This window comes from Grampus griseus (assembly GCF_964374135.1).
Source record: "Grampus griseus genome assembly, chromosome: 21".
NCBI classification, from domain to species: Eukaryota; Metazoa; Chordata; class Mammalia; order Artiodactyla; family Delphinidae; genus Grampus; species Grampus griseus.
In genome coordinates this window covers 25,160,942-25,177,052 of record NC_139015.1, presented here as the reverse complement: position 1 = coordinate 25,177,052, position 16,111 = coordinate 25,160,942, and the positions used below count along the sequence as shown (strand labels likewise).

Genomic DNA, 16,111 nt, shown 5'->3' with positions numbered 1-16,111 from the left:
ATTTTGAACAATATTCTTTGGCACGAGTCTGAGCACCTTCCAAGAATTTTATGTCTTAGAAGAATCTGTTTGAATAAGAACCGAGCCCCTATTTTAGCTCCAAAACTATATATACCGTTTGTTTTACTGATCAGGTTAGAAGATGGAAATATTTTTTAAAAAATTTTAGGGCTTCCCTGGTGGCGCGGTGGTTGAGAGTACGCCTGCCGATGCAGGGGACACGGGTTCGTGCCCCGGTTCCGGGAGGATCCCACATGCTGCGGAGCGGCTGGGCCCATGAGCCATGGCCGCTGAGCCTGCGCGTCCGGAGCCTGTGCTCCGCAACAGGAGAGGCCACAACAATGAGAGGCCCGCGTACCGCAAAAAAAAAAAAAAAAAAAAAAAAAGTTTAGTATTTGCTCTTAACATGATAAACTATCTTTGTTCTATGATTGTTCTTCGTGAGATGAAAACTCATAGACAGTTTTGTCTGAACTGAACTGAAGCAGCATCTCTTCCAACTAGCATCAACTCTTCCCTGAGTGCCATATCCTCACCTCTAGACATCCACACCCTGGGAGAAGGATTCCTTATTTGGCTCACACATTGCACGCTGCCCTGATCTCTTCCAATGTCCTTACCTATCTGTCTCGTGATTACCTCTTTGTGAGGACGCTGACCACATTCTGATCATTTTATAGCTCTAAAGTTTAGCCTGGCTCATGAAGGACTCTCATAAAATGTTAGTTAAACTGAACCTGATTGAGAATCAGACTGCAGTGTCCAGTAAAGGACTGTATTAAGGAGAATCTCACAGTCAATTGATTTGCCAGGTACAGCTCAATAACCGGCTTTTATTTTTATAGTTTGTGACCGACTCTCTCCTCTGTATACTTCCAAATAATTTTTTATAGGAGCTCCCAGTATCCTCCTTATAGACTCCCTCCCTTAAATAGAAACCTTTAAAATGGTGTCTGGAATTTGGAAAAGACTCTAACTCTTTAACAATAAGTCTATTACCTCAAATTTAAATCCTGTTACTGAAATACCATCTTACCTAGGATTCAATAAAGCCATTACGGTCGAGTAACCAAGACTTCTGCACAGCATCAGTAAAATCAAAACTGTTCCTAATAATAACCTTAATACACGGTGACAGTCCTGATACACTTACTATGTAATCGATCATCAGCTCATGCAATTTTGTGAAGCGATTTAGTGCTTGGTGTATTTTTTACATTCTAATTGAATAAACTATTTCTCATTTTTTTTGGTGGAGACACTAGACATATAGTCAAAGATATTTCCAGAACTCCAAGAAACTTCTGGTCATTTAGGGTTTGCTAATTTTACAAGCCATTATAAATGGTTTTGTGGTTTTTTAAATTTATGGTCAGTTTATAAACCATCCTTAGACATCCTTTCTCTTCCTTTCTTTATTTCTTGGTTTCATTAATTTTCATTAGGTCCTCCCTTGATCAGGCAGGAGAAGGGAAACAGGTTTACATATGATATTTTGTCTCTATTTAGTCATCACTCTACCATGAAATATTCAGACAATTTTTTAGATAATTTTCTTCCAAAAAAGAAAAGCCCCTATTTTCTTTTCACTCCACCTCAGTACTAGTTAACTGGGGTATTTCCTTCATATTGTACAACAGCTGAAACAATTTCTTTGATGTCCATGTTTACAAATATCAAGTAATGGCGATGCCAACAGATACATATTGAGGATTATCGGTGTGTTTAAGTGTTAGACGTTAAGGACTTTTGCTCGTACTCCGTAAACCAGAGCTGGCAGTGTACACACCAGGTCAAACAGCGCTAGTTTGTTTTTCTACAGTATCATATTGCAAGGGCTGACTTTTCTCACCCCTTCACTCGGGATTCTGGCTAGAACTCGCCCACTCACTGGCTGAGTATCTGTGTTGTAGATTATTCTTTCCCAAATGGACTGTTACTATTAGTCTGCATTTTTCCAAGATGAACTTCGTTCTTTTATCCACCATGAAGTGAAATTTCTTGAGGTCTGTATATGCTTTTCTAATTTGTGTTTTAGTGTTCTTTATGGTATCATCTGCAAAAGACATTTATTTCCTCAAGGGAATGCCTTCTTCAGTACCATTAAAGAAAATATTAAATATAATATATGCCTTCAATAACATTTCGTTCAGATCCAACCTTATACCTCCCCATCACTGATCATCCCATTTCTTTTTTATTAAGATCTGGGGGCTAGTTCTCAATTCTTGAGATAACAGTATACATAGAGTGGCCACAGTGGACTCATGGGTAAATACTGAGGGGGGGGGGAAATCTAAGTTATCCTGGCTCGCCAATGTTGTTTTTCAACATCTAAGACATACAATCCCACTAATGAGGCTGCCAGTGTTTATGAATTAACCCCTCCTTGTTTGAACCCTGGTGCCCTTCCCAAAGCCCTGTTTGTACAGCTTGTTCTGAAACGCTCATCTGTAGATGAAAATCCTTGCCGTTGTTTACTCTAACTGATGTATCCTTTACTTCGGGGTCAAACAATTTCATCGGATACGGGCTCAATCTATGGCCCATGCATCTACGTGTCCTTGTGACACAATGACTTATGGACTCGGCTAATTTGTGGTTTGGTTTTCCTCCCTGGAGGATGCCCTTCCCCGTCTCATCACACAGCTTAGCGATTCCAAACTTTATAGCTCCATCTACTCCAGCCTCATTTTATGATGAAACATCTAAATATTCACTTTTGACTTAAATCATTCAATAGAAATATTTCAGAACGGTGCATTTTATTTTAAATAGACTATATGCTTCTCAAGGCAAGGGCTGCATGTACTTTTTTCCCTGACGGAGTCTCTGCCTCTGGCTGGTTGTGGTCCGCCACGGTACATTCCCTTAGCTCCCTAAATTCTCTTCATAGCACTCAGCACACCAATCATTTATCATTAAATTCATTACTTGAAATACATTGGCTACTCACAAGAGCCTACAGACTCCATGAGGGCAGAGACCTCGTGATTTTGCTCACCACTTCATAACGGGCACAAGCATAGGACTTGCCTCTTAGAAGGAGATCAATAAATACATGTGGCTGCCTAACTGATTTCAGGAGAAAAAAAGGAACCAAGCTCTTAAGAACACTTAGTGTACCTGATTTTACGCCAAACTGCAGCCAAACTGGTTTCTATAAGAACAAAAGGATTTGCTTCCCTCTGTCTTCACGGAAGTCAAAAATGAGCTAATAAATACCTAGGAAGTACAAAGCAGGAGTCTAGATACAAGAGGACACAGAAGAAATAGAACACGTGGTCATGTGAAGAGCTGACTATCTACATCTAAGCCACAAGAGTCCCGCCCACTCACAAAGGTTGCTCTCCCTGTCAAATGTTACAGAAGGTAAGTGTCACACCCACTCTGAAGGACGAACGCTTCCAGAGCTGGCTGGACTCCAGGTCTAACCCAAAATACATCCCTTGGCTCTATTCCAAATTTCTCCTTCTACAGCCATGATGATGAGGCCACAGGACACAACCTGAATCTGAACCATCACCCCCTTAATTATGTTAATTCAGCTACTAATATGTTATAAGTATCATCATCCACCTCCTCATTGCTATGCCAGGATTTTATAAAACTGTAACCTTAGCTAGTGTCTTGACTTTCCTCATCTTACCCGGTCCCCAGATGTCTCTAGCCTGTATGGAAGTCTCTCTTCCGTAAGCACTTGCTATGTTTATGGTATCACTCCCCTGCTCCAGAAGTTACTATGACGCCCAATTAGCTATCACGATGTCCAAAGTCCTCTGCCTGGCTTTCAGAGCTCAGAAACTGACTCTCCTGTCTAACTTAGTTTTTTTGTTTTGTTTTACTTCCCAGAATGGAGCTGCTCGTCTAGCTATGCATGTCACTGGGTCTCATGGGAAGATTACTACAGCCTCAGTGTCTGCCTGGTATATGGAAAAAACTCCATAAATGATGACGATGTTTATCAAGTCTTCAACTAATTCCAGTCTTTTCCTTCTTTAAGTTCTCATTACCATAACAATCAGCACTGTACCACTTGGGATATAGTCACTTTAACTGATGAACTATTTTAGTTACTCCATTTCCGTAAATAGACTAAGTTCCCAGGGACCAGCGACCATGCGTCATGTTTCCTCTGCGTTTTCAAAAATGCCTGGCATAGATGTAGCTGTTCTATAAACAAATGTTAATTAATATTTCATTTACAGAGTTTAATTTATTATAGCAAATTTGTTGTGACTTTATCTCCTCTAGCTATATATTTTTCATAACTATCTCGATAATAATGTGTAATACAATATAGGCCCTTATATATACTACATGGTTTCATAAAAAATAGACAAAATCATAAGTTCATGGTTAAAGGCACCGCCCGTCTTCCTATGTTTTGTTCGCTTTTTGTTTCTGTTTTTTGTTTTTACATATAAGGAAGTTATTGATCAGAGATATTACATGATTAAATGAATGTCAAATGCAAAGTTATAAAGCTAGCTGGTGGCCCCAACCAATCAGATAAAAACTGCTAGTGTTAAATAAAATGAAGAATTGGGAATTAAATATGATAACACAGTCTGTTAAGACAGGTGTATATATTTTTCCAGTGTCTACAGAGAGAACGTAATTCTACCATTTATTTTTTATTATAAGGAAAAAGCAATCTTGCTTCCCCAGAGTTAGAAGTGCTTTAGCAGAAATGAATTCATTTAATTTCACTGACTCCCTGGGAAGAAGTTTGGAGAACATATTAACTCTATGTTATAAATATACTGTCCAGAGAGTTGAAGTGAAAGAGCTCAGACTATTCACCAAAATTGGCGGTTAAAACTCTAATCCCCACACGGGGAAGGCACATCTGCCCATAGGACAGCATCACGGGTTTATAAATACGGTGTGGTATAAAATCATTTTTCGATTAAAAAAAAATCACATCAACATCTTCCAAAATAGTTCTCTAAGTAAAGCTGTTCAGAGGAGCAGATATACAAGAACAAGGGGAGAAAACAGGAACATCTGGACAATGTCACGTTCAAACTGTCCTGTTTCTTTGAACCATGTGACTACATGGGGTACCAGAGGGTAAAAGACGGAATGATACTTTTCTGGTCTTTATGCAATCTGGAATAGTAACTGTTTTTTTGTTTTGTTTTGTTTTTTTCCCCAGGATAAATTTTAAATTACTATAGAGAGAAGAGAAATATAAAAGATGAGATACACCACAGAAATTCCCACACAGTTCCCAGAGGAGAAGCCCAAGTAACCAGCAAACCTCTCCTCAGAGAAGTGTTTAACTGTTATATGGTTAATCCATTTGGAACACCTTGTTCTAAACAGAGAGACAAAAGAGCTTTGCTGTAAAGTCTTCGACTTCAACTCCCAAAAAGACAACAGTGGATGAGATGACCAGAGAGACTACTTGGAAACTCGCGTGCTTGTGGTGTTTCTGAGTCATGTCTTTAGCCAGGGATAAAGCTGATTTTGAATGATGTGGCACATGCTTCAGAAACGTTTTGCCCTAGACAGATGGACCATGTGGAAACTATGAACTGGCTTCATACACAGGACCATGATGAGCCAGTGCAACACTTTCGTGTTTTCTGTTTCTATGCAAGTCGTCCAGTGAACAATATAATATCGTAAGACATGGTAAATGATGTGCCTTGGTTTCACTTCTGACTAAACTATTTTTAATGTTATAGATGTTTTTAATACAGGGATTAAAAAACAATTAGACAAATTTAACAAAAAAGGCATGACATATTTTGGATAGTGAACATATTCCAATTCTTCCATCAACGTACTGGCTTGCTCTGATGCATCAGTAAAGACATGGTGCAAAAGGGGGATAAAACTGATCAAAATCACAGATGTCAAAGATTTTCTTTCCAACAAGATCTCGTAATAAGCTTTAACGCTTTTCTGAAAGATTATATTACCAAAAAAAAGATACAATAAAATTATAATGCCAATTTGCTGAGAACGAGAAGACGATTAGCTTGGGGGAAACAATATTCATTCATGGGTTGCTGCTTTAATAACTGTTGGAGGAAGACAACATTTCACTTTAAGATTAGAAAAATATATAACAAGTATTTCTTTCTGGATTGGGCTTAAAATTTAATGAGAAGCTGTGTGGGTGAAAAAAATTCCAGTTGTTGGCACAATACCAAAATGGAACAAATGAACAGCACTTAGGCGATAGCACTTTTTGTACAGGACATGGGAGGGCCACAGAAGAGCTGAAATTAACACGTGGAAAATAACTGCACTGGTTCCTAAGAGGTATTCAGAAACTATCATATATACTCACTCAGCTTGTAAATCTTTGCAAAGGCTACGGTGAAAAATGATCATGTTTCATTATTATAATTAAAATACAGTGGTCTCAGATGCTTTTCTAAAGAAGTAAAAAAGATAATCTGGGTACAATTGTTTAAAAAGGAGAAGCATTTAAAGGAACTATAATTTTAAGTGTTTTTTTCAAGTGATTAAAACGTAGTTAGGTTGTATGTCTATGACAAGGACAGAGTAACAGGATTACGCATATAATAAATGCACCTCATATTTTATAGATTATAATTCTCAGCTTCTGGTATTTTCTATTTTCATAGAGAAAATCTTACAGGAAACTATAAAATTTGGTCACCCCCTATGTACACACTGCTATATTTAAAAAGGATAACCAACAAGGACCTACTGTAGAGCACAGGGAACTCTGCTCAATGTTATGCGGCTGCCTGGATGGGAGGGGCGTCTGGGGGAGAACGGATACATGTACATGTATGGCTGAGTCGCCTTGCTGTGCACCCGAAACTATCACAGCATTGTTAAGCGCCTATACTCCAATATAAAATAAAAAGTTAAAAAATAAATTTGGTCATCCCCATTCACTATGATAAGTATGGGCAGGGAGGAATGTTGGGGCTGTATTCACAGCAAGTTGGCAGAACCAAAGTCTAAAACTGACCAACTTTAATTCTTTGCTATAGGTATGCTGAGTTGAATATACTGGTGATCAAAAAGTGAATCTTTAATTTTTTTTTTTTTTTTTTTTGCGGTATGTGGGCCTCTCACTGTTGTGGCCTCGCCCATCGCGGAGCACAGGCTCCGGATGCGCAGGCTCAGCGGCCATGGCTCACGGACCCAGCCGCTCCGTGGCATGTGGGATCCTCCCAGACCGGGGCACGAACCCGCGTCCCCTGCATCGGCAGGCCGACTCTCAACCACTGCGCCACCAGGGAAGCCCGAATCTTTAATTTTAAAACAATGAACACTGAGAGTCATAAAATCCTTCAGACCTGAAAGAAATGATTTTTTCTATATACTCTTTCATTTTTATCTTGCTTTAAAGCTTTGAAAAGACTCTTACTTATTAACTTTATCTTGGCTTATAACTATTACCTATATCTATGAAAGGGATATTTAGTAATTGAAATTAGAATTTTACTCTTGTGATTCCTAGTCTTTTATTCACCACAAAAGTAATAAAGTATAAAAAGCATAAGATACTATAAGGATAATAAAAGTAATAAAATAAATAAATAAAAGACTATAGCTACTTTTGTAAGTTGTCCGTTTTCATTGATAAAATCAGCCACACAACCAGCAAAACTTATCTACTCTGCTTCTACTCTATTAAAAGGAGAGATTTTGAGGGCAAAAAAGCAGATCTGGGAGGTACTTGCTTACAGCCCTGAGGTCCCACGAGACATTCTGCACATAGCCCGTGTCTAGATCAGCACAGCGAACAGCAAAACGTTTCTACCGAAACGGCATTTTTGTTTGGTGTTATGGTTTTAAAATATATGTCCTTTAAGATGCATTTTATTACAAACAATGGAGGCTTTCTTAGAAAAGGGACTTAAATGTTTGCATACTATTTATATGATGTAAAAGGGCATTGGCCTCCTTAATGATTTCTTGCACCTTTTTTCTCATTTTGCTAATTGCTCTTTCTGTTAGCTCACCTGTCTCTCTGACAAACTTGTTCTCCTTTGTCAACGTCTGGGTCACAAGCTAGTAATATTCTGGAGCCGGAGATGGTTGTTCTGATGAGACGGGTTTTTTTCTCATTTAGGACAATCACTGCTACTTTAGAGCAGTGGGACACAGCTCTTAGTCAACGGCCAAATAAATGTGTATTTTTCACCGCATATTCAAATATCTTTTACCACATCAAATGATTTGAGTCCGTGGCCCACAGAGAGCCTAAATACCAAGCGCAGACTAAATGCATGGCACAATGAACAGGTGCTTTTCAGTGAGACCTGCTAATTTAACTGCACGGTTCAGATATCTAATGTGACCTTACTGACAACATCTTTGTTTAATTCTGTCTGTGGAGAGAGAGTAACTGTGATACTTCTTAATGGTTCGTTAACTCCTTCAGGTCATTGGAGAGAGCGCCATTCTAAATACATCTATAAATAACTGTAGTACATGAAAGAACACTCTTGCCTTCTACATGCAATGATGCGAAACACACTAAATGCCTTTCCAAACAAATGCAAGTTGCTGGTTTTTCATTAGTGAGATCGACCTAAATTCCATTTTTATAAAGGAGTTATAAACGAATAAGCTAATGCCAAGTGTAACAGATGTGTCAGTAAAGAATCTTCTGCCCTTCTGCTTCTTTTAGTTGTCCTATTCGTTTTGCAGGTGACCACTGGGGTAAAAAGGAACATCATCTTACAGCTTCATCCATACATTGGATGGAGACGTAGGTATCCAAAGTTCCAGACCTCTATGATATTTGCACATCTCTCTTAGGTAACAACGAGGAAAACCACGAGGAAAGCAACTTTATAAATATGAAGGCAAAAAAAAACCCAACCCACCTTGAAAAAAGCAAAATAACATTCTGGATATAACAGAGAAGATGATAAATGGTATGAACTTTTCACAACACTTTAAAAATAAAACAGCATTATTCAAAGGATGCAACGAAATTGGAAAAAGCAGCAACAATACATCATGAGACATGGAATCATCTCAAAGAAGCAGTCATGGACATAAGCCACACAGAGGATTTCTTACTTGCACAAGTATCTTGAGGGGTTTGAAAGGTCTTTCACCATGAAGCACTCGCCTCCATTCACACAGAAAGTTTTCTCCTTCTCTGCACACTTGACAAGATGGCTTGTCCCAGTGGTAGATGTAGATGTGGCTGGATAAAAGATAAAGAAGGCGAAAGGTTTATACCCATCTTTCCCTCTTCTAAGCAGCCTTTAATCTTAAATTCTCTTAAAAGGAAGAGTTCATATAAGATACGGCGTACTCCACTAAACTTTCAGGCTTAATAAACAACACCAAAGACATTAAGTACTTTCTGGGTGTAATTAAATATAATAAAATTATAAAAGTAATTATAGTTAATTAATTGAATTATAATTAAATAGGCAACAGGTTCAACATTTCTTATAACTAATACTTTATCTTCTAAGGAAGTTGGAAAAGAGAACATCTATTGTCATTAAGAAAAATACATTTTCCAGGAAGGCTCAAAAATAATGACATAAATTCACATCAGTGCAACTGAATGTAGATATCAATTTTTAATGGCAACTAATTAATAAAATTATTTTATTTTGAAATTACGTGATATATGTGTATGGACTTGATATTTTTTAGACATATGTATAGCAAAGAAAAATCCAAGGTGGCTTATTTGTTCCTAATGAAAAAAATATTCTTAATTGAGTATGTATTAATGTATAGATCGGGGGCATTCTGTTCAAAATTTCCATTCTATTCTAATTTCTACTCAGAAGAATATTATTGAATGTCTGATTGCCATCACGCTTCTGAAGAAATACAAAGACAGTCTAACATTGCTGCATATGTAGAATAAAGCACTGCAAAATTCATCCATTCGAAGTAGGAGTAGAAACAAGTTTTAATTTTGGTTTGCAGCGTCTTCATGTGATAAATCTGATTATTCACTTGCCTTCAGTCTTCACAGTTATTGGAAAGTCAGGCTGACACTGATTGCTCCACCATTAGGTGCAGGGATTAAACGAAGCCAAAGTCCTGAGACTGTAAGAGCATTTAGTCTCAGAACTTCTCCCCACTTACGGTATTGGGAGCACCTTAAACACTGCTCAGTCTCAACCCCAAACAGTCTAACTCACAACATAATGTTTATCGCTGACATTATCAGGATGAAATGTAAAACCAACGTGTCCAGCCAATGAAGATTCTATTTACCCTCCCGGGGTAGGGAGAGTCCATCTTCAGACATAAGTTTTTCTCGTTGATTATCTGACTCATTCTTAGTGACTTTTAATTCTTTGTCTTCCTTATCAATTTCTATTTTACGATTTGCGTGTGAAACTCAGATGCCCTTGTTTATTTTATTTGACCTGTCTCATTTTTCCATTTTCTCCTGCCTTTCTTTTTCGTTTCCTTCACAAGCGCATATTTTGCTTTGACATTTAACCTAATTGTGACCCTAACTCTGCTTGATTTTTACTCTACCTGATTGAAATACCGAGCATCTGATTATTCAGTTTCTAGACGACTCGAGGCCTTTCTTGTCTCTTATTCTCCTGTCTAAGGCATGTTTGGGACCCTTTCTCTGTTCTCACCATGGCTTTCAGGAGGAACAGCAAAGGACAGTCAAAATGATTTGCCCTTTGGAGACATCTGGTTCAAATCCCATCTCCTACTAGCTTTGTGTCCTTGAGTAAGTCACCTAGCCATCCAGATGGTCAATTTTCCCATTTAGAAAACAGGGTAAGGGGACTCTTACAGGACTCTTATAGAGGTAAAAGGAATTGGCACAAAACTGGCATCCGATGAATAATAGCAGGTATGGTTACTGAACAAGTAGGGAAGAATCTTACTTTTGCTAATCAATCAGATGTAAAATCTAATAACAGAAATCTGGAGATTTCAAAGAGGCATGCTCTCCTTGAATCATTATAATGGGTAATTAAGAACTGGGTCAATTTTCAAATTATTCCGACACAAAGTCCTTTTCAGAATGCATTTCCAGAGGTCCAGCTCAGGTCTACAAACCCAACCAGAAGAACCAGGGAGAGAGAGGAGAGAGGTGATGTTACCCTCTGCCAGCAGCTACACTTCTACCATCTTTATCAGGAAGAGGGGAAACATAACTTGCATCCTTTGGTCTATAAAATCATAGAGTAGACGATTTCTACACACCACTTAGCATAGATTTTAACATAATATTATATCTTCATGTGAAAAACTGTTTACTTAGGTGCTATGGATATTTTCATCCATGGCGACTGCTTTTAAAAAAATACTAGGAGGGAGTTTGTCTTAAAGGTTTTGTGCTTACGAGTTTCAACCGCTGACAGGGATCTACAGGATGACAAATTGGGCAGCGTATTTTTGCCGAGGGGACCACCTGCAGTGTTCTGTCACCATCATTCCTGCAGAGGAGCTCTGAGCCTCAAGCAGACCCCAGTGGTCCCTGAATCCCTGACAGGCTGCTAAGAATTACCCCTCATCCAAACTGGGCAGCAAACACTGCAGCGGGCTCTTTCAGGACAAATGCCGAGGCTTTTATTAAAAACAACGAAATCAACCCCGTCCTCGCCAAAGCAGACCCTCCATATTCGTTGCAAACTTACAATGAACATTCGCTGTGACAGAAACAAGAGACGGAAACATCATACCTATGCCTTGGATTTTCTGATCTTGTGTTATCAAATAAGTAGGATTAAGAAATGTGGGTTAAAACTAGAAACAATCCCTTTTTTTCAGTCCTTTAAAAGTATTTTTCGTGACATGATTATCCTTTGAATTATCCTGCAGCTCTGAGCTTTGACACATTCATCTGAAAAATTCTTAGATCATGACTAGACACTAGGAATGGGATAGTTGATAATAAAATAATTCTTGGAGAAAATGAAGTAGCAACTCTCTTACGTGTCATGGACTACCCTGCTTAGCGCTTCTATCCTTTAGTAGCAGCGAAAACAAACATGATCATGGAATTGCAAAGCAGCAGTTAACTCCCAGGTGACACAAAGCGTGGACCAACTGGGTACAGCTGTTCTGAACCAACAGCCAAACACAGGAATAAGTTGTAATTGTCAGAAGAACCTGGATCTGGATGGTGATATACGCACCTTTCAGATTTTTGCCAAGTTTCCTTATATATTCTCCTTAGTTGACCGCAGTGCACAGTCAGCCCTAAGCACATCTATAAATTTTGCAGAGATATCCTTTCTCTTTGGCCTATATACGCTGTATTGCTAAGTCAGTTTCCGTTTGGTAATTCCTCCAGAATTTAATGAAACAGACAAAGCAGGTTCTCAAACCAAACTGTGGAAACAGCATTCTTTCTGGGGGAGTTGGCAGGAGTTTATCAGGGGTAAAGCTAACAGTTTTGCCAACAGAATGTGCTTTTGATATATAAAAGATGACCTTCATAGCTGCTCCTGGCAGTAGGTGACATAGATCTCACTCATTCAGTCCTTAATAAAAACTGCTTCCCTCTGCTTTGTAACTAGTTTGTCATAATCTGGGAGTTGGTCAACTTCTAGTAAGTGCTAACTGGACAGCAATTAGGAACAGTGATAAGTGTGACTTTGTTACTTTTACGTTTATCATTTATATGAATGTTTTATCCCAAACGCACTTTACTTGGGATGTTACCAATTACAAAATTATAAGGAAGAAAGTATAAGTACAGCAGTTAACTTGTTACTAGAGAATTTCTTCCGAGTGTTTGACTCTCCACCCCGTCTGTCTTGGTAGTATAGATCAGGACTAATGACCATTCCGGGGAAGTCTGAACAGTTCCCTGACTTAGCCAAGGATTTGGACATTAAGATTACCATTTAAAGATTCCCCAGGGGGCTTCCCTGGTGGTGCAGTGGTTGAGAGTCCGCCTGCCGATGCAGGGGACACGGGTTCATGCCCCAGTCCGGGAAGATCCCACGTGCCGCGGAGCGGCTGGGCCCGTGAGCCATGGCCGCTGAGCCTGCGCGTCCGGAGCCTGTGCTCCGCAACGGGAGAGGCCACAACAGTGAGAGGCCCGCATACCGGAAAAAAAAAAAAAAAAGATTCCCCAAATCCTGCACCAGGAAATAGGACTCCCTCCTTTCTAGCCTTCCCTCCCTTCCCTAACCCTTCTCCTCCCTCCCACCCTCCTTCCCTCCCTCCCTTCTTTTTTCCTTCCTTTCACAGTTCTTTAATGACCGCCTATTATATGCGAGGCATAATAATAACAACTAAAGTTACTGGGGTTGAAAATTGTAAGACTGTAAACCATTCTCCCTAAAAGGAGATCTTCATAGATGAAATGTAGTGAAATGACCCTGGAGTTAGCGGAGAAGAATCAGGGGGCCAAGGCACAATTTTGCCAATTACTAGCTGCGGGGCTCTGGTCCAGCTACCTGCCTCAGTATACTCAGCTGCAAAAATGAGGTATCGCAGGGTTGCTGCAGAGTTTGATAAAACACTTCGTCAGTTGCAAAACTGCACACAAATAGAGGCTATGTTTCCATTACTAACGGCGTAAATATGGAACAAAGAGAAGCAAAAACATTTCTGTCCAGACACTGTAAGTGCATATAATCAAGCCTCGAATGTTGCTTCTCAGCAAAGTCTTCTACAAAATGTGAAGAGATGGTCTGATTTGGAGGGGTCGCCACTGAATGATTGCAAAGCATCAAGTAAATATCAATAATTTGCTCTAACTTTTTCAAAACCACTGTCAATAATGTATACCCATTCAACTGGCTTACAAAATAAAACTGAAGAACGATTTGAGTTAAAAGAAAAAGAAGCTATCTTAAATGTGTAATTATTTTCAACTTTCCAGATCCACACAATTCTCCAATATTTCTTAAAAAAAATTTTTTTATTGAAGTATAGTTGATTTACAATATCATGTAAGTTTCAGGTGTAATTCTCTAATATTTCTGACCGAGCTTCCAAGTTACACGAATTCACTGTATTTATAATCTTGTGTGTTATTGTAACAGTTTAAAAACTCTAAAATATTTAAAAATAGTATGATGTCCACGGAATATGGGCCATAGTATAAACTTTGTTTATAACTCAACATTTTGGAAATCACGTACTATAGCACACTTTAGTAAATACACAGAATAAAACTTTGAGGAGTAATTGAGTGTTCCCTGCTCATTACTCAATATTTTCCCAGGGAGTCACACAGTATTTCCTATAGAATGCCAGCCTTTTTCTGCTCAGAGACAGGCTAAAAAGAAAATAATGCTGGAAGGGACGGTTCCCTTTCTTGCTTGTGTTAAGTGGTGTTTTCCTTATCAGTGAAGTAGACAGCACTAACAGACCAGGGCCATTACACAAATGCAAACGACTGATAAGAAGCCAGTCTCTTCTTCTTTGACAATTAGCAGGAATTAGTATGTGTATAGTGTTTACCCCAAGAAGCAATCATTAGCTCCTATCTTCCCTGAGCGAATGAACCCTGACTAGGAGTTTTTAGGACAATTCTTAACGATTTACTTGCAGAAGATTAAATCACTCTCTGCAGTTTTCTCAATAACATATACAAATATTAACAATTTTTATATTCTAACATGAAACTGTCAATCACTACAAAGTTGTAGGATTTTTTTTAAATCCTTACCTGTGATATCTTCCATGGCTAAGTATTTAGAAATCTGCATGCATTCCTGCTCTTTGATCTCCCAGTTTAAAAAAAAAATCTGAAATTATTATTCTTGCTCAGAACATAGCTCCTCAGAAATTATGTACCAGAGCACTTTGAACTTCTACTGGGAAGAAATGCTTACGTGGTTCCTGAAAATGACGCTCTGGCTCAGAAGCTGGGCAGGACAAGCCATGCCCCCTAATGCAGCTTCTATAGGTGCCAACGGAAGGACGGGGGAGGCATTAGTTCTCCAAAGGAAAATCCAGAGCCAGACTCAGAACCACTAAAGCATCACCATTCTGGGTTGGCATTTTTTTGCAAGTAGTAATTCAATCCGTTGCTGAATAGGTACTTGAGAAAAAAATGATAGAAGATCAGAGAAACCCATCCTGACTTGGAGGTTCCCAGAGCCCATCTCCTTGGCCTCTCCTCTACCGAACTCTGCTATAGAAACAAACAGGGAAGCCAGGGAAGAACCATCACGAGACCAGAAATGGAACCAGAACTTTCTAAAGTAGAATTAGGGCATCTCAATTCATGGACCTCAGGACTTGGTAATATGGTAGATTACCTACAAGGTGAGAGTCTGTCCAAAGAACAAGCTGACACCAAGGGCTGGCGGAGGTTAACTGGTTTAAGGAGTGAACTTGAGCTTTGGCATCATAACACACATAGAATGGAAGACCCCAAAGAATCTTCACATATTGTATAATTTATCCCATATTGAAAAAGAGGATACAGATCATCTCAAAAGAACAGTTCTGCAGTCTTTCAGCAAACACCTCCAGCTAAAAATTCACAAAAGTGTACAGGCTGCCCAAGGTCACATAAGTGAATCGGGACATGCTTGTTTTCTGTTGTCTTACATGTACAGCGGGGCTGAAGTAGGTTAATAGGATTGCCTTTAGATCCCTCCCTCCCTTACAAGCTCTCAGGGCAGACCCTAATATTTTTTCTGCCTTCTTCAGCAGAATGAAAAGTGACCCTTGGGTGTTTCTCCTCATAAAACAAAATTCTAATTTTTGTTAAAACACTGAGCTCATTTGTAGCTAAACAGAAAGGAGATCCTAAGTTCCCAGCAGTTGCTGTGTCATTAGATAGTGTTCTCCTTAGAAAAATAAAAATTGTCCACAAAGGTTATTTTTCAAACACAGAAGTGGCTATTCTTTTTTCTTTTTTTCTGACAGCACATTTCACTCATGACACAGTGTAATCATTCTAGTCTACTACTTCTTAGAGCAACATGTCAATGGCATAAATGTCTTCTAGGATGTCTTAGCTTTTCTAAAGAAGAAGGAGTCTCCTCCCACAGTGGATGGCTGGCCAGGTGGTTGCAAGAAAGCGACATTTTCTTCCTTACAAAGCCAATAATCTTCTCTTAGCTAAGAAGCCAGCTACAGAAATACAGTTCTGCTATATATTTTCTACTAATCACTGACAGTTTTATCTGAGTATAAAATTTCCATAGCCAAAAGTCAACGAACTTTCAAGCTGTCC

The 16,111-nt window shown here is 38.9% G+C and overlaps 1 protein-coding gene across 12 annotated transcripts in view; it reads right to left on the bottom strand.

Annotated features, from left to right (window-relative positions):
- NRG1 (neuregulin 1) overlaps nt 1–16,111 on the bottom strand; it is a gene marked incomplete at both ends in the record, with an annotated part of 1,016,643 nt that overhangs the window by 23,957 nt on the left and 976,575 nt on the right. For 11 of the 12 annotated variants that reach the window (XM_082680216.1, XM_082680222.1, XM_082680220.1 and 8 more), the window contains one exon: nt 9,034–9,163. In XM_082680216.1, coding sequence (XP_082536342.1) covers nt 9,034–9,163 — 130 coding nt within the window. Of the gene's footprint in view, nt 1–9,029; nt 9,164–16,111 lie in introns of those variants that run through there. The other variant, XM_082680218.1, reaches the window with a different exon arrangement.